This window comes from Asterias amurensis, chromosome 3, assembly GCF_032118995.1.
Source record: "Asterias amurensis chromosome 3, ASM3211899v1".
NCBI lineage: Eukaryota > Metazoa > Echinodermata > Asteroidea > Forcipulatida > Asteriidae > Asterias > Asterias amurensis.
This window is the reverse complement of record NC_092650.1, coordinates 17,333,031-17,356,131: the sequence shown is the minus strand read 5'-3', so window position 1 is coordinate 17,356,131 and position 23,101 is coordinate 17,333,031. Positions and strand designations below refer to the sequence as shown.

The 23,101-nt window shown below is 39.9% G+C and overlaps 2 protein-coding genes across 6 annotated transcripts in view; both read right to left on the bottom strand.

Annotated features, from left to right (window-relative positions):
• Positions 1-1,057, bottom strand: part of LOC139935223 (VPS9 domain-containing protein 1-like) — a 37,179-nt gene extending 36,122 nt beyond the window's left edge. For 2 of the 3 annotated variants that reach the window (XM_071929720.1, XM_071929719.1), the window contains exon 1: positions 914-1,057. The gene's annotated coding sequence lies outside the window, so the exon portion shown is untranslated. The remainder of the gene's footprint in view (positions 1-913) is intronic. The other variant, XM_071929721.1, reaches the window with a different exon arrangement.
• A 1,447-nt stretch (positions 1,058-2,504) lies between these two features.
• On the bottom strand, positions 2,505-20,916 carry LOC139935221 (centrosomal protein of 89 kDa-like). Of its 3 annotated transcripts, none has more exons than XM_071929715.1 (18): positions 20,836-20,916; positions 19,153-19,472; positions 17,791-18,148; positions 16,628-16,766; positions 15,320-15,414; positions 13,799-13,898; positions 12,571-12,870; positions 12,031-12,174; positions 11,442-11,572; positions 11,032-11,142; positions 9,809-9,945; positions 8,747-8,862; positions 7,933-8,113; positions 7,193-7,360; positions 6,294-6,435; positions 5,041-5,130; positions 4,221-4,390; positions 2,505-4,076 (listed from the first exon to the last, which is right to left on the bottom strand). In XM_071929715.1, exons 1-18 carry the CDS (start codon positions 20,890-20,892, stop codon positions 3,902-3,904), a joined length of 2,934 nt encoding a protein of 977 aa, XP_071785816.1. In that variant the 5' UTR covers positions 20,893-20,916; the 3' UTR covers positions 2,505-3,901. The 3 variants fall into 3 exon arrangements, with proteins under 3 accessions (XP_071785816.1, XP_071785817.1, XP_071785818.1); XM_071929716.1 differs by having other exon boundaries at positions 15,320-15,411; XM_071929717.1 differs by lacking the exons at positions 19,153-19,472; positions 20,836-20,916 and adding an exon at positions 18,800-18,840.
• Positions 20,917-23,101: the final 2,185 nt, after the last annotated feature.

Genomic DNA, 23,101 nt, shown 5'->3' with positions numbered 1-23,101 from the left:
TGGGAAGGTCTTCACATGACACCCACCCTCTGTTGTTGATAAGCGCTTAATCTACCCATATCAAAATGGACTGGTCCAAACATGGTTTTTAAGCCAAGATGGCGTCCGACCGCTTTTCGTGGAAGTTAAGGTTTGGATAACTTTCTGTATGGCGCCACCACTTTTTCACTAATTTTTACAAAAGGGGATATATCAATCAGGTAAATTAGATACTATATTATTTTATTTCGAATGAAAAAGTGGTGGCGCCGTACGGAAACTTTTCCTAAGGTTTTTTTCTGGTTAAAAATTCACACTTTTCGTGAAGCGAGTCCATTATATTTATGTTTGTATTACATTATCAAAACGCACATAGTTCTAATATATCTATGGTTTATTTGCCATTTTGGAGGCATTTAAAAGTAAAACTTGTTGTCGGCGTGTTGTCAGCGCTCTGGACTTGATGTCGGCTTGTTGTCGGCTTTTAGCAGAACCGCTTATAAAAGTAACAAAATCATCAACAAATGAAATGGATTAGTTACTATGTTAGCTTAGCAGTTAGAAAGTTAGGAGGAGGGTTACGTGATCGCAACTAGTTTAGTTGCTTTTTATTCTGAATGTTATTCCACACACGAGACGGGCGGACAACACTCCACCCAACAGGAAAACAATCGTTTTAATTCCAGTCCAGAGCAAACAGGTTAAAATTTAAGGCCCCGACCCGACTGATGATTATGACAGCAGTGTCACGAGTGTGTGTGTCATCATTCAACCCCAACTCAATGGCCATTCAGTGTTGTGTGGTCACTCCTCAAGTCAATCCTCAATGCCACATTTTGTGTTTTCTTCTTCGTTCGCGCAGCTACCAATGGCTGCGGCGGCGGCCGGGTGTACAAACGGGAATACGCATTACAGTTTACACCTTTTTTATTACCTGATCGATTGAGTCCAACTCGTTCTACTGTAGATAGGTCGCCAGCTGTAAGAATTTGATAGGAAGTTCGGCAACTGGGGGGAAAATTAACTCGTCTTCTCTACACTATCACTACCACACACTTGCGCTTGACTGACATAACAAACGTTCTCACACTACAGGCTCCAATTTAACTGTACACATTGCTGTAAGGCGAGATCGAGCACCAGTTAACAAGTGGGGTCGACGGCCACAACTTGTCAGGCTCCCACTACATCTACGTTGTACGTATGCAATAATTTTGCAATCCGCTGCCACAGTATGACAGGGACCAGTTTAAACGAAGCCGTATCCATTCGCGGTGGCTGCGGCTACGGTTACATTGCTAAAAACTTTTTTAACAAAAAAGGGTGTACAATTGTTATGTCTATTTTATTACTTAGAACTTCCTGCTGAAGCAATTTGACTAATCTGATCTAAGAACTCAAACAGCATTGTAGCAACTTAGTAGCATGGGGTAACTATGCTATGTGCGGGGCGCAAAGACTAGAGGGGGGCACCATTTCTTACAGGGGGGTGGGGAAAACACGGATCAACTCACAGACAACTCACAAACCCTCCAGACCAACAGTATTTGCAGACACCTGTAGGAACAAGACCGCCAACAATTCTGACGCTGCAACCGCTGAAAGCACCATTTTACCAATATTACAATTGACCATACCATTTGTAACTATCTATTTTTTATTTAACCGTTTTCAATTAAACTATTCATGAATTGGAATTAGCTTTCATTGTCGAAAAACATTGTCTACCCCCACCCCCCCCCCAAAAAAAAGAGATTAAATACCCAGGTCAAAATGGCAGCGTCAAGCTAGCACCGGATTCAGCACCGGATTCAGTGTCGCCCTTATTCATTGTCGAAAAACATTGTCTACCCCCACCCCCCCCCCCCCAAAAAAAAGATTAAATACCCAGGTCAAAATGGCAGCGACAAGCTAGCACCGGATTCAGCACCGGATTCAGTGTCGCCCTTATTTTGGTTGTAACAGCCAGTCGGCTATGGTATGTTTTTGGTATGTAAGGTTTTCAGATACAGTTTTAGGCCTGAAGACGGTATAACAAGGAAGCAAACAGGCCTAAAACTGTATCTGAAAACCTTTTTAAAAACATACAATAGCCGACTGGCTGTTACAACCAAAATAAGGGCGACACTGAATCCGGTGCTGAGTCCGGTGCTAGCTTGACACTGAAGGTCAAAATTCCAGTTGAACCCAACTAACTGGGGTCAACTGGTTAGTGACTCGTCCATTTTCCATTTTCCATATTAACCAATTGGTTTGGACTAGGTTTAACTGTGTTCAACTAGGTTGAAATTATAAACCAGTTGGTTTCTGTCCATTTTCCATACTAAACCAACTGATTTTAACTGTGTTTAACTAGTTTTTCAACTGGTTTTCTACTAGTTTCAGTTTAACCCAGTTTAACTAGGTTCAACTGGAATTTTGACCTGGGTAATATATAAAAATTAACCTGATGGTAAGTATACATGCAGAATTGCAAAATAAAAATAATAAAAATTATTCATACACAAGCCAAGCACGCTTCTCTTTCATAAAAGTTGTATTTATTTCATATTCTTCAGTTCACTTTTTTGTAAAAAAAAATTCCACTCAACAATGTTGTAAAATATCTTTGCAAAACATTGGAATTAAATGAGCCTTGACGAAGCTGTTGATACTGAACTATCCCCTCACAAGCTTAGGAAGATTTTCTCACATAAACCGTAACTTAAATATACAGGGCTCCAGTTGAATCCCAGTCATGACACTTGTGTCCCTGAGCAAGACACTTCACTATAATTGCTTCTCTCCACCAAGGGGTGGGGGGGGTACCTGTGAGGGCAGAGATGGTTCTTTTGATTGATTTAACCGAGTAGCACATTTGTTGCACAAGGCTGATGTATTCCCCATGACAGTGACCAGGGGTAATAGTGTTAGAGTGCCATGAGCATCACTACCTGACTGACCTGAGGGCCATATAAGAATCAGGAGCCATTACTATCAAAATAGTTTCTAGTTTATAACTCAGACTGGAACACTGAAAATCATAACTATTCATATCTCAAAGATAGTCTGATAGTATTAGAATTTAACATAGAACAGAAACCAGCCCAACAAACCTTCCCCTGCGTGCTGCAACTCTTCCAAATGCTTGTTCTATCATTTCATGATGAACCAGTTAAAATAATAATTTGATAACGAGATGGGTGCATTCCAAACAACTTACACAAAAAAAAACTACAATGTACAAAATAGTTGGAAATAAATAACACTTAGATTTCCATTAAACTTCAGACTAAATACCATAGTTTTATCACACTCCAGAAAATATTCACAGTACAAGTTGAAAACATCATCAAGGACAACACTAAGGGGAACCTGTCCCCTGTCGTTCCCCTGCCCCACCCCTTCTTTTTGACACTGGTTTAACACATTGCTTACCAGACCAGCAGCCTGCTCGTCAACTGAAACGCAACATAAGGCAGCCAATAGAAGATCCTGAAAAAACTGGATATTAATTTCTCACACACTTTCAACAGATCTAAAATGAGTATTTTTTTGGTCAATAGATCTGTATAAATTTGCATAAAAAGAGTAACAGTTGCATCCCATTTCTGCAGCATTTTTCAATGTTGTGTAATAAAGTTGGGTGTTTCCGTTTTTGAAATGGCCGGCCCTTTCTGTATGTTAAACACCTGTTGAATATCTTAGGAAATAACTTCAGGTACCAAATTGGAGGACCCAAACTTTTGACCCTGTCTGAACAGAGGTCATCTTTATGATCAACCAATCTCTCGGCTGCTCCTACATCAGCGGACAGAAAAGCAGCCATCTTGAAGTCAGAATGAGACCGATGTCACAAGACAGACTGGTGCCTTGGAGGTGGTGGCAAATACCATCACCACACTCATTGCACATTTCAGGAACTAGTCATATCTCACTCTCATCAGTCACTCTCTGATGAGATCAGGCCTCTGTTATCGGACTCATAGTCAAAAGCTCCACCTAGGCTTCCATTCTCTCGGTGTGGCACCTTTAAAGACTTTTGTAGCTTAGCTTTCATCCGTCGGTTATCGGACGTCGCAGTCTGCCAAACTGTCTCAAGTTGATCCTCAACTTTCCTGAAAAAAAATTGCCAGACGAACAAGTAAAAGCAAATAAGTTAATGTCTATGTGTCACATTGGCATAAATTATTAGCCCCTGAGAAAACACATATGGTTTGCAGAGTTTTTAAAAGGGATCTTCACAATTGCTCATCGCTTACCTTTTATCAGAAGCTAGGGAGTCAAGTGAGTCCTGTTTCTCTTGTAACAACACCTTCAGATGGGACATCTCCCGCTCATACTCCCTGAGCTGGCTGGAATGAGTCGAATCCTGGGCCTGCATACGACTGGATAGATTGCCGAGCTTGTGGTCTGCTTTCGAACGGTATGACTGTAAAGTGAAACATTTTTTTGAGAGTATATGATCACAGAGATTCAAGGATCATGCAGCTGCTGTCTTGGCCTTCAGGCAAACAACCGAATGCGAGTCATCTAGCATCCTTGAGAATATTACTTCTCCCCTGAACGGGTTGCCAGTCCATCGCTCAATATTCCAAAGCTCTTGCTGGTATCCATTTGTACTCTTATAATAATAAAAATAATATCGAAGTCTATAGCGCCAGATCTACCAAACTGACTCTTATGTGGAGAGAAGTAATTGCTCAAAACTGCCAGGATTTGACCACACATTCTGTAAACAGTTACTTTAGTTTACCGCCTGAGACCGCTCAGTCAAGGCTTTATCCAGGATTTGGTGAAAGGTTGTCAAAATTTGCTGGAAATTTAAAAAGTCGGTTTTTACATTAACATGAAAATGACAGATAAAACAAGGAGTCCAAAAGACACCCCAGACCCTCCTCTGGCTAACACTTTGCGCTTCATTCTTTGCACTCATTTGAAACCTAGTTAAACCCCTGTGACTACCCTGAAATCATGAGAGATAACTTCAAATCCCTGGCTACTGATGATGGAAAGAGATCCCTGACCAAGTCTGAAAAACAAAACAAGATTAAAACGGAACATGATGAAGCTGGATGGTACCTTTAATTTCTCCTCCAGTCGTCCGATAGTGACATTACCCTCCAACAGTTTGTTCACAGCTTTCTTCTTTTCTTGTTCTTGACTCTTTGCCTTTTAATGAAAAAAAAAGTCAATAAAAGATGATCTTTAACAAAATGGAATATGAAATGATCTGGGACTCTCCAGTTTCTTTCTTTTTTCCATTAGTTTTGTAGTCATTTAATTGATTAATTCTGGCTAGAAGCCATGGATTCGCAAAAAAGTTAACTTTTGGCTGCGCTACAATGGTTAGCCAAAGATATGATTAGATAATCTAAGTGCCATTGCAAAATTGTATATCCTAAAATAGCTTTTACCTACCACTGGAGTTTAAAATCTGGTTAAACCCACAGGCAACAGTATACCTTGTATATAGAAGAGTTTGCGGTAACACCATGTAATAACGATTTCTAAATGAGTTGGGGTGGTTCTGAAAAGAACCGTTGGGTTAACTCGACGTTTCGATCAGTATGCTCTGATCGTCTTCTGGAGAATGCTGGACTCTGATGCTGCATGCTGCATCAGCAAGTATTCCTTGTCTCTGCAAGAAGCTTTTTTCATACGCTATTGACCCCTTACACGCACGCCAAACGCAGCGTAGGTTTACCTGTAAACTCTACAGGGCCTAAAATCTGCACTTCACTGACTGTGCAGACAGAGTGACATTGCCCACCAGTATGGCACATCCAAGATGATTCTGATGATGACATCAGGGCCCAGTTTCATAGAGCTGCTAAGCACAAAAATTTGCTTAGCATGAAATTTCTTTCTTGATAAAAACAGTATTTCCAACAAAATTTCCACATGATTTTCAGGATAAGCAAACAACAGTTGAATACCAATAACAAGAAATACGCAACAAATGGAAGTTTTGTTGGTAATCCTGTTTTTATCAAGGAAGAAATTTCATGCTAAGCAAATTTTTGTGCTTAGCAGCTCTATGAAATTGGGCCCTGGTGAATTGGGTCAATACAACACTGTTATGAAATTCGAGATACAACATTTTTTGCACTGACACGGTGAAATATACCCAGTTGACATGAGGTCTGCCCAAACGCAATGGGGGACTTTTGAAAGCTATTTCCATTGTTAACGTCATTTGAAGAACAATACGTTTACCCGATAAGTCTGCTGCCACCTAGCGCTCCAAAAAGTCTCCCATTGACATTTCATGTACATTGTTTAATAGGTCAATTTACTGACACTGTTTTCTCCCCAGCCTCAGTGACACTCACCACTTTTGCGAGGGAATCTCTTTCCACCGATGTCTGCTCTGCAATCTCAAGAACCTTGTTAAGATGCTGATTGGCTAATGCCAATTTGTTCTCGCTGTGTTCCAACTCCTTCTTAAGAAGCCCGATGGTGTGCTGGTGCTTTCTATGAAAATAAAGATACAAACTTGAATGAATAATCGGCGGCTCAGGACTATAAGGTCGTTCATGCAGTTTGATAAGGATTTCATCCAATTGCTTTTGCATATTAGAGTTATTGTTGGAAAAAACAAACGGTTTGTGGATTTTCACTTACTTTAAAACGTGCTAAAACTTATACTTATTTTTCATCTACCAACCTTTTGATTATTACGAGTATGAAATTTCAATGCACGACCTTGGTTATAAAACAAATACTTAACTGATAAAAGCTGATAAGAGTCACAGTGAAACCAGTAAGTAGAATTAAACAATTTCAGCTAATGCGAAACTTATAATAATAAGACTTGTAATGCGCACATATCCACCCTGCTGGGTTTTCAAGGCGCAGTAAAAACCAAAAGCACAACAAAAACAAAAACACAACACAGAGAAAAACAGACACAAAAAATTTGTCAGTGAAAACCTGTGACATAAGATAGAGAGGTAGAGAGTTCCAGATGCGTGGCGCGGCTGAAGAAAAAGACCTGTCACCCCATGAGTGTCGAGACTTGGGTTCAATGAGGAGAAGCATGGAACTTGCTCGAAGATTCCTTGATGGAGTGTAAATGAAGCAGTTCAGAATAATATTACTTACTTAAAGAGTGGTAAATGAGACTGTTAATGCCAATGTAGTTGATCTTTAGCAGCATATCCGATGAGGGAAAATCCAGAGGTTTCATCAGTAAAGTACTAATAATTATAAATAAAACAAGTTTGTTTACTTTTGTGCTCTGTTCATTGCCCGAATCTCCCCTTGCATTTGACTCTTCTCTGCCTCACTGTCCGCCATCTTCATCGATAAGCTCTTCCTCTCCCCCTGGATCGAGGACAGCTTCATCATTACATTCTGCATCTCAGACTGGTGTTTATGCTGTTCTTCTTCCAGAGCCCTAAAGGGAAAAAGAGTTCATAGTTCACTGTGTATCACAAGCATAACATTTACTGCATAGAACATGTTAGTATTTGAGGAGCAGTGGTATAATAATAAAAAACAATAATAAAAGGTATTTATACTGCGCTTTTCCCAAACATGATCAAAGCGCATAACAAAGAAAAGGATAAATTAAAACTGGCAAGAAACAAATCATTAGTCTACTATTTAGGAAAGAGATAAATTTTAAGTTTTTTCTTAAAGGTAACAACACAACAAAGGTTTACGGACATTAATTTGGGAGATTGTTCCAAAGTCCAGCAGCAGAGTGTGAAACGCCATGGGGCACGAGACCCACAATGGTACCCTAGAAAATGTTGAGGTTTATTATGATTTATGGTGCATTGTTAGCATGTACTGGGCTTTTTTTACATTGTTGTAGTTGAACATTGTTGTTGCCAGGCATATATAAGGCTTTACAAACAAAAATAAAAAAATTTGCAGTAAACAAGGAATTCCGCAGAAACACGGAAGAGTTGCACACCTGAATACAGTAACAACAGCATCCAATTTACCAGTATCCCCAATTACCTTTTGTATTCTGCCAATGAGCTCATGTGTTCCTGAATGGGCATCTTGGTTTCTGCATCTACGACGAAACGATTATGCTGCTGCTTGAGGGCGCTGTATCGATGTTTTGCGTCTGTCAGCTGGGCCTCAAGGTCACCTTTCTCTGCCTCCTCCATCGCAAGACACTTGCTCAGTTTGGAAACTATTTGGATTGAAGAATTTTTTAATTTTTTTTTTTAAATCAAATCCATTGAATATAAGGATGAATCCCACCCTCTTATAAATAGCCAGTGTTGTGGTAAAAATAAGAAAGTAATAGACTGAGACTAAGATTTCCTCTCTGAAACCTCTTCTACCTCCCCTCTTCTCTGAGAAAAATACCAAGATGTCAATGTCAGTGATCAAGAAGGCCCAGACTTCTTCAACGAGTCCAAGCCAAAGACCTACCAAACATCCCTCCCCTCCTCTAAAACAGAGAACAATGTCCAAGATCAAGACCAAGACCAAGTATTAACACTTCCACAGAGCTGCCATACTTTTACATCTTGCAAGCACGAGGATGAAGAAAATGGACAGAACGGCTTATTTTCAGGGAACTTTCTGTCGCATCAGGAAAAGTTGGAAGCTCTGACTAAAGGCCCGGTCCACACAGGCCCTGATAGCAAGAACTAAAACGAGAACGATAAAAATGCACGCCCTCGATTGGTTGAATTGCACCACGCAGCATACGCCCACACTCAATCATCCAATTGAGCGCGTGCATTTTTATCAATCTTATTTTTCATTCTCGTTATCGGGGCCTGTGTGACCGGGCCTTAAGGTGTTTTTTTCCTACCTTCAATTGAGTGTGCTTTTTGCATCTCCTTCTGCTTCTGCTGTAAGACTTCAAGTTGACTGAGAACCACCTGATTCTCCTCCAAGACTAGTCTCGCATGTTCCTGAATACGATGCCTACAAAGAAACCATTAATAGTCAAAGATTATACAAGTCATTTTCTCACATTCTCTTTCCCCCTCCATTGACCCAATTTACAATACGCCAATGTAACAATAATCTTGGTGGCGTCATTTTGAAGTCAATGTCCTTGTGTGCTATTAAATAAGTGTTGTGCACATTTGGAGTCATGCAACTTTTTATCAAATACCAGAAATTTTACAACAGATCCACACAGATAAAATGTCTTTAGTTGTCCGTTCTGTACCATTTGAAACAATAAAATCAACAACTGTTTTTTGACCCCAAATCTGACTTTTTATTTTCCAATTACAAACAGTCTTGGAAAACACAGTGTTTTTATGGTTTCAAATGATACAGAACAGACTACTGGAGACATTTTATCTGTGTGGAATGATAAATATGCCAAAGTTTGAGATTTATTGAGAATTTTTTTTAGTTTGAGTTTTTGGCCCCAAATCCCCCAAAAGTCTGCCATGCCGGCATGAAAAAAGTTGCAGATTTTGAGTAAAAAACTGTTGGTGATTTAATGGTTTAAAATGATATAGAAGAGCTAGCGAAAACAAAATTTTTTGTGAGGACTGGATTAATTATCAAAAATTTCAAAATTTATTGACAATTTTGTGGGTTTGAGTTTCTGGTTTCAAATAAAGCAGAAAGGACTATCGAATTTCAAAATTTATTGAGAATTTTGTGGGTTTGAGTTTCTGGTTTCAAATAAAACAGAAAGGACTATCGAATTTCAAAATTTTTTGAGAATTTTGTGGGTTTGAGTTTCTTGTTTCAAATGAAACAGAAAGGACTATCGAAGACATTTGATCTGGAAAGACTGGTTAAATTATCAAAATCTCAAGATGTATTGAGAATTTTGTGAGTGTGAGGACTGGTTTCAAATGTACCGACGACATTTTATCGGTGAAGACTGGTTAGTAACCCGATTTACCATTCCGCTGGAGTGACCGACGACGGCTGTCCAACCTGCTCCAGCTTCATGTGTAACCTCTGGTTCTCATGAATGACCTCTTCGGCTGACCTCCGTAATCGGTTGAGGTCATCATGGGTCATCTGAACGACCTCATCCTTGGATCAAAAGTACAGAAGGAGAAACTGTGTTAGCCAGTGGCAGAATAACCATGGGAGGCAAGCTCATCTGGAAGAGAGCGGTGAGAGGGGAGAGGGTACCGTCAACCTCGTTTCCAGGGGTGATCGGTCTCGCCGCGCCATTTTTTATCCCGGCATGCCTTGCTCGATCATAACCCCTGGAAGTGTTACTCCAAAATATCCAAATATAAGGGATATAACATAAGTGGTGCGCTGTGTGTAATAAAAGTCATAAACTTGCCTTGGCGTTCAGTGCTGCGTGACAAAAAAAATTTGGACATGCACAGCAATTAATAAGGGAGCTGAGATGCTAAAAGGAATCACTATTTCACCAAGAGTTCAGATCGATCTTAGCTGCGTTTCTAGTATAACAACTCATGTTCAAATGAGTCTTTTGCAAATGTATTAGTTCCGACAGCTCTCACCCACTTCACTTGAAATTCCAGAAAAGCCTTACAAGCAATCCATCTCTTCTAAGAGCCATCAAAACCCGGAGGTATGGCAGCTCATTTGTTCTGGCTGCCATTCAATTATATAATGGCCAGCTTGACCGGTGAGTTGCTGTATCATTCTGTATCTAAACGCCTTTGTTTTAAGTGCATTTTTACTTATGTTGTTGTTGTTTAATGTTCTTTTTCCATCTAATGCCCTTTTATCTGTCCGTGGTTCACTTTTTAACTCTGCATTTATTAGGCCCACTATTTTTATGTTCTATCCCATTTTTGATGTTGTACCTTTTTACTGGTGACTGTATTTTTATGTGAGCAATAAGGCCAAGGGAATTTCCCTTGCAGGGACAATACAGTTTTATTGTATTGTATTGTATTGTAGAATCGAGCCCAGGGGTGGATTTCACAAAGAGTTGGGACTAGTCTTATCTCGAGTTAGGACCAGCTACTCGTCCTAACTTTTAGGACTATCCATGCAATTTGTATATCTTATAGGACTACATGTAGTCCTAAGTTAGGACTGGTCTTAACTTTTTGTGAAATCGCGCCCAGGGGTAATAACATTATTGTTTCTTGTTCTTCCTGTTTCCTTGTTGTACGTATCCCTACAACTCACCTTTTCCTTCAGCGCCTCTTCGTATGCCAAGATGAGTGGGGATAAGTATTTAGTCTCTGTTAACCATCGCGGCGTCCTGCCCCTAGACGGTAATCCATGCGCATCATCTTTCTAATCATCAACATTCAAAAAAAATTAAATTGTTAAAAAATATACTTGTCATACAATCTAGAGATGAAATTCTTCTGGAAATCCTAAACACTAAAGCCCAGTTCATACTTCCTGCGAATGCAAAGCAAATGTTGACGTGCCATGGCAGTTTTCGCGCCTAAATTTTGCAAAAGTTTAACACAGTTTAACAGTGCAAATTATTTGTTGCAAATATATCACACCTGCAGGAAGTATAAACAGGGCTAAAAATGGCAAAATTAAGGCGGCAAAATAATCTTAGCAAGAAACCGAGAGCTTACCCCTGGAGGCGAGTATTTGGCCTGATATCTACTCAATTGAATATTGAGTTTATGGATGATCGTCTTGAGCTGGTCATTCTCAGTAACCACCTCCTCAGCGTGTTGCCTCATAAGAACTCCCTGGGTGTGATCTGGAGACAGATGGCAATGACAAACAAAGAAATATCGCTATGTATAGTGCAACAAGCTGTTTGGCATCTATCTCTTTTGCATCTATCTCCATCTCTATGAAAGAGTCGTGGCCGATTGGATAAAGGGACACGTTGCCTTGGATAGGACAAGTTGGTCTACAAAAAGCGTTTAAAACTGTTTGTCAGGTGTTTGTTATGAATTGCGTATGGTTAGACAGGTGTTTTAAAAAAATAAAATAAAGATCCACACATATATGCCTTGAAGTTGGATGGTTTTCCTTACACGTCGTGAACTAACACTGCACGCCATTTTGTAGAGTCAAACTTTTGACTCCATCACAAAACGGCCTAATGTATCTCTTGAAGAGCACCAAATTCAAACACTGGTGTTTCTGATCAACAGAGTGTGGGTTCGAGTCTCGCCACAACATACTATACAACGAGTAGGAATTTCTTACCTTCATCCCTGATTGACTCAGAAAGGTTCCTGAGTGTCTTATTCTCTGAATGGAGACGGTCGTTAACCTCCTTAATGGCTTGGTTCTCAAGACGTAGCTTATCACAGAGTTGGTGCATCTCGTCTAGTCTTCTCTCCATATCATCTAAATTAAAGAGAGAAAATTAACGACACAAAATGAATAGAGCGGGATTTGAACCTGCGACCTCTGATTTAAAGTGCAGACTCTCAACAACTGAGCTATCTAGCCCTATTGTTTGCAATCTCCATACTTTGACAATATCTTTGTTCGGCGGTGCCATATAACCGCTAGCTGTTATAAAGATGGTAATGGTGGCATTAGGAATCCTGCCATTCCATCTGTAGCCGCCATTTAGCTAGGGATCCCACCTAAATTACAAAATAACTTGGGTCCCAAAATCTTGAAAAAAAAGGGGAAAAAAACAAGCTGAGCTGTCATACCAGATTACATTGTAGTCCACATGTAAATGCCCTTTAAAGTTTATAATCATTGAACTATTTTCCCCGGCAGTCGACCCACCTTTGATGAAACTCAGCTTCTTCATCCCTGCCCTCAGTTCTTCCGTCTCCGCCCCTTCATCCTCACCCATCCTCCTCTGGTGGTGAGGAGGAGGTGACAAGTTCTTAATACTCCCCTGGAGCATGGACTGCGTCTGGGCCTGCTGCTGGAGAGTCTCTAAGAGCTGACTCCTCTCCTTCTGGACCATGTCTAGTTCCTTCTCCAGGCGGGAGTTGGTCCTCCTGAGGTAGTCCTCCTCCTGCGTGATCTGGCTGTCTCTGGAGTTGGCCGCGCCGGGACGCTGGATGTGTGAGTAGGAATCTAGGAGAGATTAATTGTTAAGGTTAGTTCATGTAGATGCTTGAGATGATCATAGGAGGCTCTTCAGAATGATTGTCATTAAGTTAGAATGTATGAAATATCAAACTGAGTTGAAATACTTCTTTTCACACAAACATTATCTTACAATATTCAAGCACAGTAGTCATCTGTACCCTATTAAGGTGAAAACCAGTCATCTCGCACCAAGGCCTGTCTTTACAGGGATGCAACTTTTTATTTAAAAAATCAAGTCAAAACTCTGGTGGATCAAGAAATTATAAAGAATTGAAAACTCTGTACAGGCTTAAATGTACCTTCTCGTCCTGTTCCGACCCCCATGAGTCCACGAGAACTCTGCAGTTTTAACAGAGTAATGGCTGGAGATCACTATTCTGAAAGTTCTCCACAAAAACGCCACAATCAAGTAATTAGCCAACAAACATGGCACTGTTGGGTGCATGGCCATTTTAAAACTACATGCGGTGTGCCATTCTTTTGGCGTACCTAACTTTGTCCTTGCATGATTTTAAAATTGCGCAGGATAGCTCGAGCGCAGACTTTGTACAATGCGTAATCTTTGTCTTTCAACTATAATTCTCACAACCTAATGTAAATTAAACCCTGTATGAAGAGAGTTTAGGTCTAGTGGTTAAATGGGTAAGCTCAAAGAAATGTTCTGCAGGATCTTAACTTCCGTCTGGAAGTGATACTTTTAATAAAAAAATGGGTAGAATGTCAAAAAAACAGCTCTCTTCACAAACTGTTAAATACCAAATTTTGCCACAAAGCGTGGGGATGTGACAAAAAAGCTCTCTTAGACATGTTAGACCAAAGGGTGACGGAACGAAACTCATTTTCTAGGCATCTTTTAATTTAAGCTGAATGGCCTAAAGATAAAAATCATTGCCTTGTCACTGATCTACTTTACCCAAGTCATCTTGGTTTTGTTGGGAGGAACTTCTTGGGGCTGGCACCGGGGATGGCCGCTTCATTGCACTGGTATTCGACGCATCGACTCTCTGGATAATCTGTCAAAGAAGAACAAGGACATCTCAATTATTTCATTTTATTTTATTCTGTTTTCTGATTGTGAAGCCAAGGACTCCCAGAAAATCAAACTTAATCACTGTACTGTCCAATAACTCCAATAAATGAAGAGAAGACAAGAAAAGAAGTTTCAGATTTAGATGGGAGGAAGACCCCCGGGGAGTTATTCCAGGGAAAAAAAAACCCTAGTCAGTTAGGGACTGACAACCCAATCCACGTAGTGCCTTTCGACATGATTCGAACCAGGGACTTCCAGGTGAAAGGTGGGGAATGATACTATGCAACTGTGGTCTTTAAATTAAAGGAACACGTTGCCTTGGATCGGTCGAGTTGGTCTTGAACAGCGTTCTGTAACCATTTGTTGTAAAATGTATATGGTTAGAAAGATATTGTAAAAGTAGAATACGATGATCTACACAAATATGCCTCGAAATTGTGAGTTTTCTTTTCACCCTGTCGACTAACATGGTCGGCCATTTATGGGAGTCAAAATTTTGACTCCCATAAATGGCCGACCATGATAGTCCGCGACGTAAAAGGAAAACGTGCAATTTCGAGTGATACTTGTGTGGATAATTATATTCTACTTTTTAAACATATTTCTAACCATATGCATTTCATAACAAACGGTTTCAAACGCTTTTAATAGACCAACTCGTCCGATCCAAGGCGACGTGTTCCTTTAATTCAGTCACAGTTTTAATTTGACAATGATATTTCAACAACAAAAAATGTTTGATTCAGGTGTTCCAAAAAACCAATACTGTGGGCAGTACAAAAACAATTCTGAACAAATCTAAACTGATGTAGGCCCAATTTCATTGAGCTGCTTAATTAAAGGAACACGTTGCCTTGGATCGGGCGAGTTGGTCTTTGAAAAGCGTTTGTAACCGTTTTTTATAAAATGCATATGGGTAGAAAGATGTTGTAAAAGTAGAATACAATGATCCACACAAACATGCCTCGAAATTGCGTGGTTTTCCTTTTACCTTGTCGACTAACACGTCGGCCATTTATGGGGGTCAAAATTTTGACTCCCATAAATGGCCGACCATGTTAGTTCGCACAGTAAAAGGAAAACCACGCAATTTCGAGGCAAACTTGTGTGGATCATTGTATTCTACTTTTAAAACATCTTTCCAACCATATGCATTTTATAAAAAACGGTTACAAATGCTTTTGTTTTGACCAACTCGTCCGATCCAAGGCAACGTGTTCCTTTAAGCAGACAAGGTAGCAACGCACAATGAAATTATGCTTATCAAAATAAGGTTGCCAGCCAAAATACCATGTCGCAAGGACATGTATCATATTTGGTATCCTGCTTATTTTTGCTTAGCAATGTTTTTTGCTTAAGCAGTTCTACGAAGTTGGGCCGTGGTTTATAACTAGTGATTCTTACAGGCTCCGCGACAAGGCCGTCTGTGAAATCTTGGGACGTCATTCTATCACCAGTGAGATCTTCCTCTGTTAATCTATCTGGGCTGAGTTTACCTGCTGGCAGAAAACAATAACAATCAACATAGTAAGGTTTGCAGTAGCCCTACAAAATTCAAGATTTGCGCGTCGTGCTTCTTGTGTACACACCGCAGACTGTGAGAGTACGAACACAAATTTGAATTTCTTAACGTTGGGAGCTGCATTTCTTCATGAAAATGACGGATTTGTGAAGAATATTTGACGATCAAAACCCACCGCAGAAAAATATATGCTGCCATGGAATGTGAATCTGTTGAAATTGGTGCTTTCTTGCAGGTAAGATTTGAGTTATAAAGCTTTGAAAAATTTTCCGCATCAGAAATGGGCCCTGATATCCAGGACGTCACTGTAGTACAATACGAAAGTGTAAGGCCGCCAGGGCTAGGTTTTCAGTAACACCATGTAAATGATAATCTCTAATTGAGTTGGGGTGGTTCTGAAAAGAACAAAAGGTTTCAACTTAATGTTTCAGAAAAACAAAAACAATCAGCTGGGCCTCGTCAAGAATTGAAAGGAAAAACAATCAAGGGTACCACTCTTCTACTCAATATCACTTAAAGGCACTGGACACTATTGTGACAACAGGGACAAGGGTGTTTTTTCTTCCATTATTATCTCGCTGCTTCGACAACCAATTAAGCTCAAATTTTCACAGGTTTGTTATTTTATGCATATGTTGAGACACACCTAGTGAGAATACTGGTCTTCGACAATTACCAACAGTGTCTTTACTAGTGCCTTTAAGAAATACACAAAACAATAGATACAGCTTTCTCAACTGATCAAAACGTTGAGTTGAAACCAGCGGTTCTTTTCAGTACCACCTCAACCCATTTGAGATTATCATTACATATGGTGTCACCACAAACCATTGCAAACCTTGCTATTGCGTACCTCCACCATGCCAAGTTTCAAATCCTACTTACATGTATGATACAGTTTGTGTGGTGAGAGACTCTTTTGTTATACATAATTTCAAAAAAGCTCTAAAAGCTGGGCATCTTAGGTTCAAATTGTAAAATAAAAAGGAAAAAAAGTGGCACTGAAAGAGTTAAAAGTAGCAACAGCACATTGCCCATCACACGGATGGATACTGCTTCATGATTGGTCCCATAGATTGAAGCAATTGTGTACCCAGCTTTTGAATGCGGCGTGTTTCGCAACCCCTGTTTCCATGTTGGGTGGTGTGATAACAAACTAGCAACGACACAGATACAATCACCGGACAAACCTTTTTTCTTTTTCTTGCTCTTCTGTTTCCATGGGGGAGGCGGCGTGATGAGGTCAGAGAAGTCATCTTCTTGTGGGCTTGTTACCATGGTTAAACTACTGCTCTCTGAAAGGTCGGTTGACAATCGTGGGGTTGGTTTCTGAGAGAGAGAGAGAGAGAGAGAGAGAGGGAGAGGGAGAGAGAGGACGAGGATAAGGGTCATTTCTATAGCAACCATAATCGCGTTGGAATCGTTATAAACTACATCAAAAATAACAGTATACATCACACAAACTTTGCCAAGCAATTAAAGACACTGGACACCATTGGCAATTGTCAACATATGCATAAAATAACAAACTTGTGAAAATTTGAGCTCAATCGGGTGCCGAAGTTGTGGGAATAATGAAGAAAAACACCCAGCCCTGTCGCAAAGTTGTGTGCTTTCAGACATGTCAGATGCTTGATTTCGAGACCTCAAATTCTAAATCTGAAGTCTCTAAATCAAATTCGTGGAAAATTTCTTCTTTCTTGAAAACTACATTACTCAAGAGGGAGCCGTTTCTCACGATGTTCAATACTATCAACCTCTCCCCATTACTCATTACCTAGTAAGGTTTTATGCTAATACCAATAGTAATAACCAATAGTGTCCACTGCCTTTAAAAAGCAATTAACTTATTTTACAAGCAATAAAGCTGAGGTTAGAAAAGAAAACGTTAGTATTAAAAAACGGCCAGATATATTACAAGATAAAATGGAAGAGAGAGGGAGAGGGTCAATGAAAACTATTGGAATCTGGAGCATGTCTCAAAAATGTGCGGAGCCCGGGCGTTCTCTTCGCCTATGTATGTACATAAGAGGAGGCAGCAAAGGAAATCATGTCTCGCCTTTGTTGTAAAAGAAAAACAAGGGAAGCGAGTGCATTTTGATATTGTTTAGACTGGCAATAAGTGCGAAGGATCAAACTGAAAACCAGTACATATACATTTGTACGTATATGCGTCCCTATTGAACTGGCAGTCTTTGATATTTAGAACTGTTTTTAGGCTTCATCTTGTACACAGGAAATACTTGATATAATGTGCGTATGTATACTCCATATATACTCTATACCCAATTTTCGATGTATCGGTTATTTAAACAAGTCTGACATTGACGGTGTTTGATGATTACCAACTCACTTTCTTCTTATGCTTGCTGCTCCTAGAGTATATATCTTCCACATCTTTTGCTGCAGCAGCCGTTTCTTTTCTCAAGATTTCTTTTGATTTCTTCAGGTCCGCCGTCTTCCCCCGTCTCCTTTCTTCCTCTCCTAGACTCTCCGCCTCCCCCTTCTCCAGAGTGTGATAAAACCTCTGCTGGGAAGACGAATCCATCTGCTCTTTACGTCTCTCAGAGGGTGGGGCACTTTCTTCTCCATCTTCTTCATCATCATCGTCGCTGCTGTGCATGGAGTCCGAGTGGCTGGGTGTGGCCAGCTTGGCTCGACTACTGATGGTGTTACGCTTCTGATGGATATTAAGTGGGATACTGGAATACCTGACAGTGAGAAAAATGACAGTGACTATTTCATTGGACAAAATTCATTCGGGAAAAAAAAAGGTAAGGATAATAATCTTTAAAGAGGTTTCATAAGGCTACGGATACGAATATGTCAATGCATAGTTTAACATAAACACTATATAGATCGATCCAGGCGCGCAAGTGCTGGGCACCGCCATGCACTGCAGGCCACTGCTGGGGTGTCTTTGTGCCTAGTTTTGTGCACAAAGACACGAGAAAATCGTTTTCATTTCCACTTTTTATGGGAACTGAATGTCTTCCTCGATAATCTATGAAATTTCCTTGATATAACTGCTTGATATAACAACGTACTACATTCCTGATATAACAACGTACTACATTCCTGACAAGTTTTTTAAATTAAGCAGAAAGTAAAATACCTTGCCGATAATGCATTTTAGCAACTTTTATGCAGTTTCCGCGTCTTTGACCCCTCACTCGCCTAAGACAAGCATCTTCATATCCCTGATCCATGTCTTCTCCTTCTTCTTCTTCTTCGCTGTCGTAATAATCATACATACTGCTCCTAGCCCCTCCCTTCCCCTCCGGCACCCAAATAAACCTACTGGATGTACCCATTTCATATGCATTTTCAATTGCTACACCCATAACACACCTTACACTTACCCAGGATCTTCATAACCCTGATCCATGTCTTCCCCTTCTTCTTCTTCTTTGCTGTCGTAATAATCAATACTACTCCTAGCCCCTCCCTTCCTCTCTGGCACCCAAATTAACCTACTGGATGTACCCATTTCATATATGCATTTTCAATTGCTACACCCATAACATGCCTTACACTTACCCAGGATCTTCATAACCCTGATCCATGTCTTCACCTTCTTCTTCGCTGTCTTAATAATCATACATACTGCTCCTAGCCCCTCCCTTCCCCTCCGGCACCCAAATAAACCTACTGGATGTACCCATTTCATATATGCATTTTCAATTGCTACACCCATAACATGCCTTACACTTACCCAGGATCTTCATAACCCTGATCCATGTCTTCCCCTTCTTCCTCTTCGCTGTCGTAATAATCATACATACTGCTCCTAGCCATGCTGTTCTCCATGCTAACATTCCCTTCTTGCGTTCTCGAAGCGCCGAGTTCTCCTGTGCTCTTCAAGGTGTTATTATCAGGGGGCGTGGCAATGACACGCCCTAACAAGGAGGCATTTAGGAGGGCGGAAGAGAGGGCAGATAGAGGACGCTCTTCAGGTACATCTTCCGGTGGCTCAGGGGAACGGGGAACTGCAGCAAACATTGCTCGAGGGAAGAGAGCCGACCCTATATGGGCCTAAAAACAAAAGATATAAAATTCAATACATGAACGATGCCCCAAGCTTTCAGTAACCATATTCAATCACTGATCATTGATGAACCTTAAAATAGCTTTGATGTTCTGCTCGCATTTAAAATTGTCAAAACGCAGTAGGCCTACTCACTTAAATACGTAGATACCAGACAAAACAAGTCTGCACAGAGATAACGAAATTTGTGAACGGTGCAGTTTTCGAATGGGCTATGCAATGTTTTATTTACAAAAAAAAAAGGGTTTTGCATTGACACACAAAGAAATGTTCCCTAGTTGATGAATTTAGTTTATACTTGTTGCGATAATCGTAACCCTCCCTACCTCCATGCTCCCACTGGCCGGCTCCACCATCGTCGTAATCGAGGGTTAGAATTATTCTCACAATTAACAACGTTGTGCAGCCTTGCACAAAATTGTGTTGAGGTTTGTTTGGTTTAAAATTATTATGTTTATAATATTATTTTATGAATTATAAATGTCAAAGTGGAAAGATACTTACTTTTTTAAAAGAAAAAAAGAAAGAAAAAAAAGTCAGCCTACTACACGTTGCACAGGTTTATAATTCTGGTCAAGAACCATGTTTAGTTACGAGGTACAAACAAGGGATTCCCAGCCCATCCCACCACAACAAACCAAACAACAAAGTTAATAAAAAAGGGTAGGGGGGCCTATGTGTATTATAGGTTTCTCTTCTTCATTCGTTATTATAAACTAAAATAGAATGTACTCAAAGTCAAAATCAAATAAGTCAAATGAGATATTTCCTTTAGTAAAAATGAGTAAACAAGTGGTTGCAGGATACGTGAAGTTTTCCAATAAAACTTAAAAGTGCATACTGAACCTGAATTCCATTTATTAAAAAATTTGAATTGTTGAATTTACCCCAAAATTATATTTTGTCCACATTTTAACTTGCAAAAAAAATCCTATTCCCGAGCTCTTTAGTTTAAAAAACTTTAAAATGCTGTCTGAATGCGCCATATATTGCCATTACATGTAAACAAAGTGAGATAGATCAATGATTTTGTCAAGAAATAGATAAAACACGGCGAAATCTGAACTGCCAAAGTGGCATGGCAACGTATACAACACAGTAAACACGCCTTTGTCAAAGCTCAATCACATAAAAATACGCCCCATAACATGCATTGTTTAATAATGGGGCGAACTGTGTCATGTGTGCCCACACTGCAGTAGTCATTCGTGGAACCGTCCGTGGGACCGTGAGCATAAAACACAGCAAAAATATCCCGTTTATCTCCAATTTCAAAGACATATTTGTTAATCTAAATTAACTAATAGCAAACGGTATATTGGAGTGATTCAACAGTTAAGATATTCTTACCATTGGCTTTTTGCTCTTCCCTTTGGAGCGAATTTTCGGCTTCTTTTTCCCTGCCATTTTCAAAACCGTCTGCAGAATGTACTATTATGCTTTGCGCACGCGCAATACTCGTGGTGAAATAGGATGGGGCGGGGTGAATGGTGCGGGGGGGGGGGAGATAGGTGTTTTACTTTGGAGAATAGGATTTTATTTTGCAGTTGAAATCAGTGATTTTCTTCTAATTTTGAATTATGTAGTCGGCAAGGCATCGTAATGGAAACCTCACACCAACTTTTTGTAAAGAGGACACGCCCAATGAGGAATAAAACTAGTTTTAGACATGGAGCTGGATGAGGAAAACCCCCTACATTAGCAGTCAGACGGGGACTGAAAAGCCCAATCCACATGCAAGGCCCTAGTCCAGATATCAAACCGGGTTCCACAGAGGTGAAAGGCAGGGACAGAAACCACTGAGCCAACCTGACAGCCCGCCACAAGAAATACTTATCAACTTAGGAGTATTTGGTCGGTCGCTTACTTTTAGGTCTCAGCATAGAGCAAGCCCAGTTCTCAGTTTTACTATTGAGTTTTGAAAGGAAAGCTGCATTGAAAGAACTTTTGAGTTTGACAACAAAAAGTGTACATCCTTATCACGTAGTGGGTGTGTTTATGATGAATTAATTGGGTTTGAAGTCAGCAGCCTTACTATAAAGGGCCCAATTTCATAGAGCTGCTAAGCACAAAAATTTGCTTTGCATGCAATTTCTTTCTTGATAAAAACAAGATTACCAACAAAATTTCTATTTGTTGCATATTGCTTGTTACTAGTAATCAGCTGTTGTTTGCTTGTCCTGAAAATCACATGGAAATTTGGTTGGTAATCCTGTTGTTATCAAGGAAGAAATTTCATGCTAAGCAAATTTTCGTGCTTAGTAGCTCTATGAAATTGGGCCCTGGTTTGTGCAAGATCCAACTATAAGTCCACTGCTTGGAAAAGGGATAACGTGAAGATAACAGTTGCGAGTTGCCACTGCAGAGGAAAATGATGTTTTAGACTGGCATGGTTCTTTAAAGGCACTGTACACCTTTGGTAATTGTCAAAGACCAGTGTTCTCACTTGGTGTATCCCATCATAAGCATAAAATAACAAGCCTGTAAAAATTTGAGCTCAATTGGTCGTCGGAGTTGCGAGATAACTATGAATGAGAAAAAAAACACCCTTGCCACACGAAGTTGTGTGCTTTCAGATGCTTGATTTTGTGACCTCAAATTCTAAACTTGAGGTCTCAAAATCAAATTCGTGGAAAGATACTCTTTTCTCGAAAACTATGTCACTTCAGAAGGGAGCCGTTTCTCACAATGTTTTATACTACCAACCTCTCCCCATTACTTGTTACCAAGTGAGGTTTTATGCTGATTATTATTTTGAGTAATTACCAATAGTGTCCACTGCCTTTAAATGGAGCTATCCCATAATGAGTATCAAGGGTTGTATGCAGGGATTGCAATAAACACACACAAGACAAATAATGGAAACAACAATACCCACTTTTTTTTCTTCTAGATTTTTATTTCTCAAGTTCATTAAACAAAGCAAAATTTCCTGATAATACAGACAAAAGTTGAACAGTAGAATGACAAATATTTTCAAGTACAAGTATTAACTCTGAATGAAGTTATTGAAGTTCCAAACTTCCTTTGACCGTCTTAAAGGCACTGGACACCTTAGATGCTTTCAGATGCCTAAAAAAGGCTGCAGCCCTGAAGTCTTTCATTTGATTGAAATATTCAAGTGAAAAATTACCTCTTTCTCAAAAACAATGTTACATCAGAGGGAGCTGTTTCTCACAATGTTTTATACCATCAACAGCTCTCCGGTCGTTGTGCCTTTTACCAAAGGAGTTTTTATGTGTATAATTCTCATAGAATTTTCAGACTTTCCAATGGAAATGCCCTAAGCAAAATGAAAATTGCCTTGCCCTTTCAAGGATGAACTTTCAGCCGTTTTTTGGACTGCTAATGTCTCTGGAGGGGTTAATAACAGTTATTTCTGTCTTCTATAGATGGCAGTTCGAATGAGAGCAAAACTCAAACCTATGACTTCAACAAACAAACTATACATTGAGCAAGTTCGAGCAAGAGACTATAGTTGACTATTGTCGGCCATTGGGTTATTTTGCCTGGTACCCAGGATGTATTGCATGCATAGGTTACCATGGAACATTGACTAATGGTTGACAAGTCGAAGATCGCTGCTCAAACTTGCCCTTTTTTGAAAGTTTTGCAA

Excerpts from the sequence above, each read along its gene's own strand:
- LOC139935221 (XM_071929715.1), bottom strand. The coding sequence starts at position 20,892 with ATGGCAGGGAAAAAGAAGCCGAAAATTCGCTCCAAAGGGAAGAGCAAA. Across the intron at positions 12,175-12,570 it reads GAAGCTGAGTTTCATCAAAG|ATGATATGGAGAGAAGACTA; the intron begins GTGGGTCGACTG and ends TCTTTAATTTAG. Across the intron at positions 5,131-6,293 it reads GAGATTCCCTCGCAAAAGTG|GCAAAGAGTCAAGAACAAGA; the intron begins GTGAGTGTCACT and ends TTTCATTAAAAG.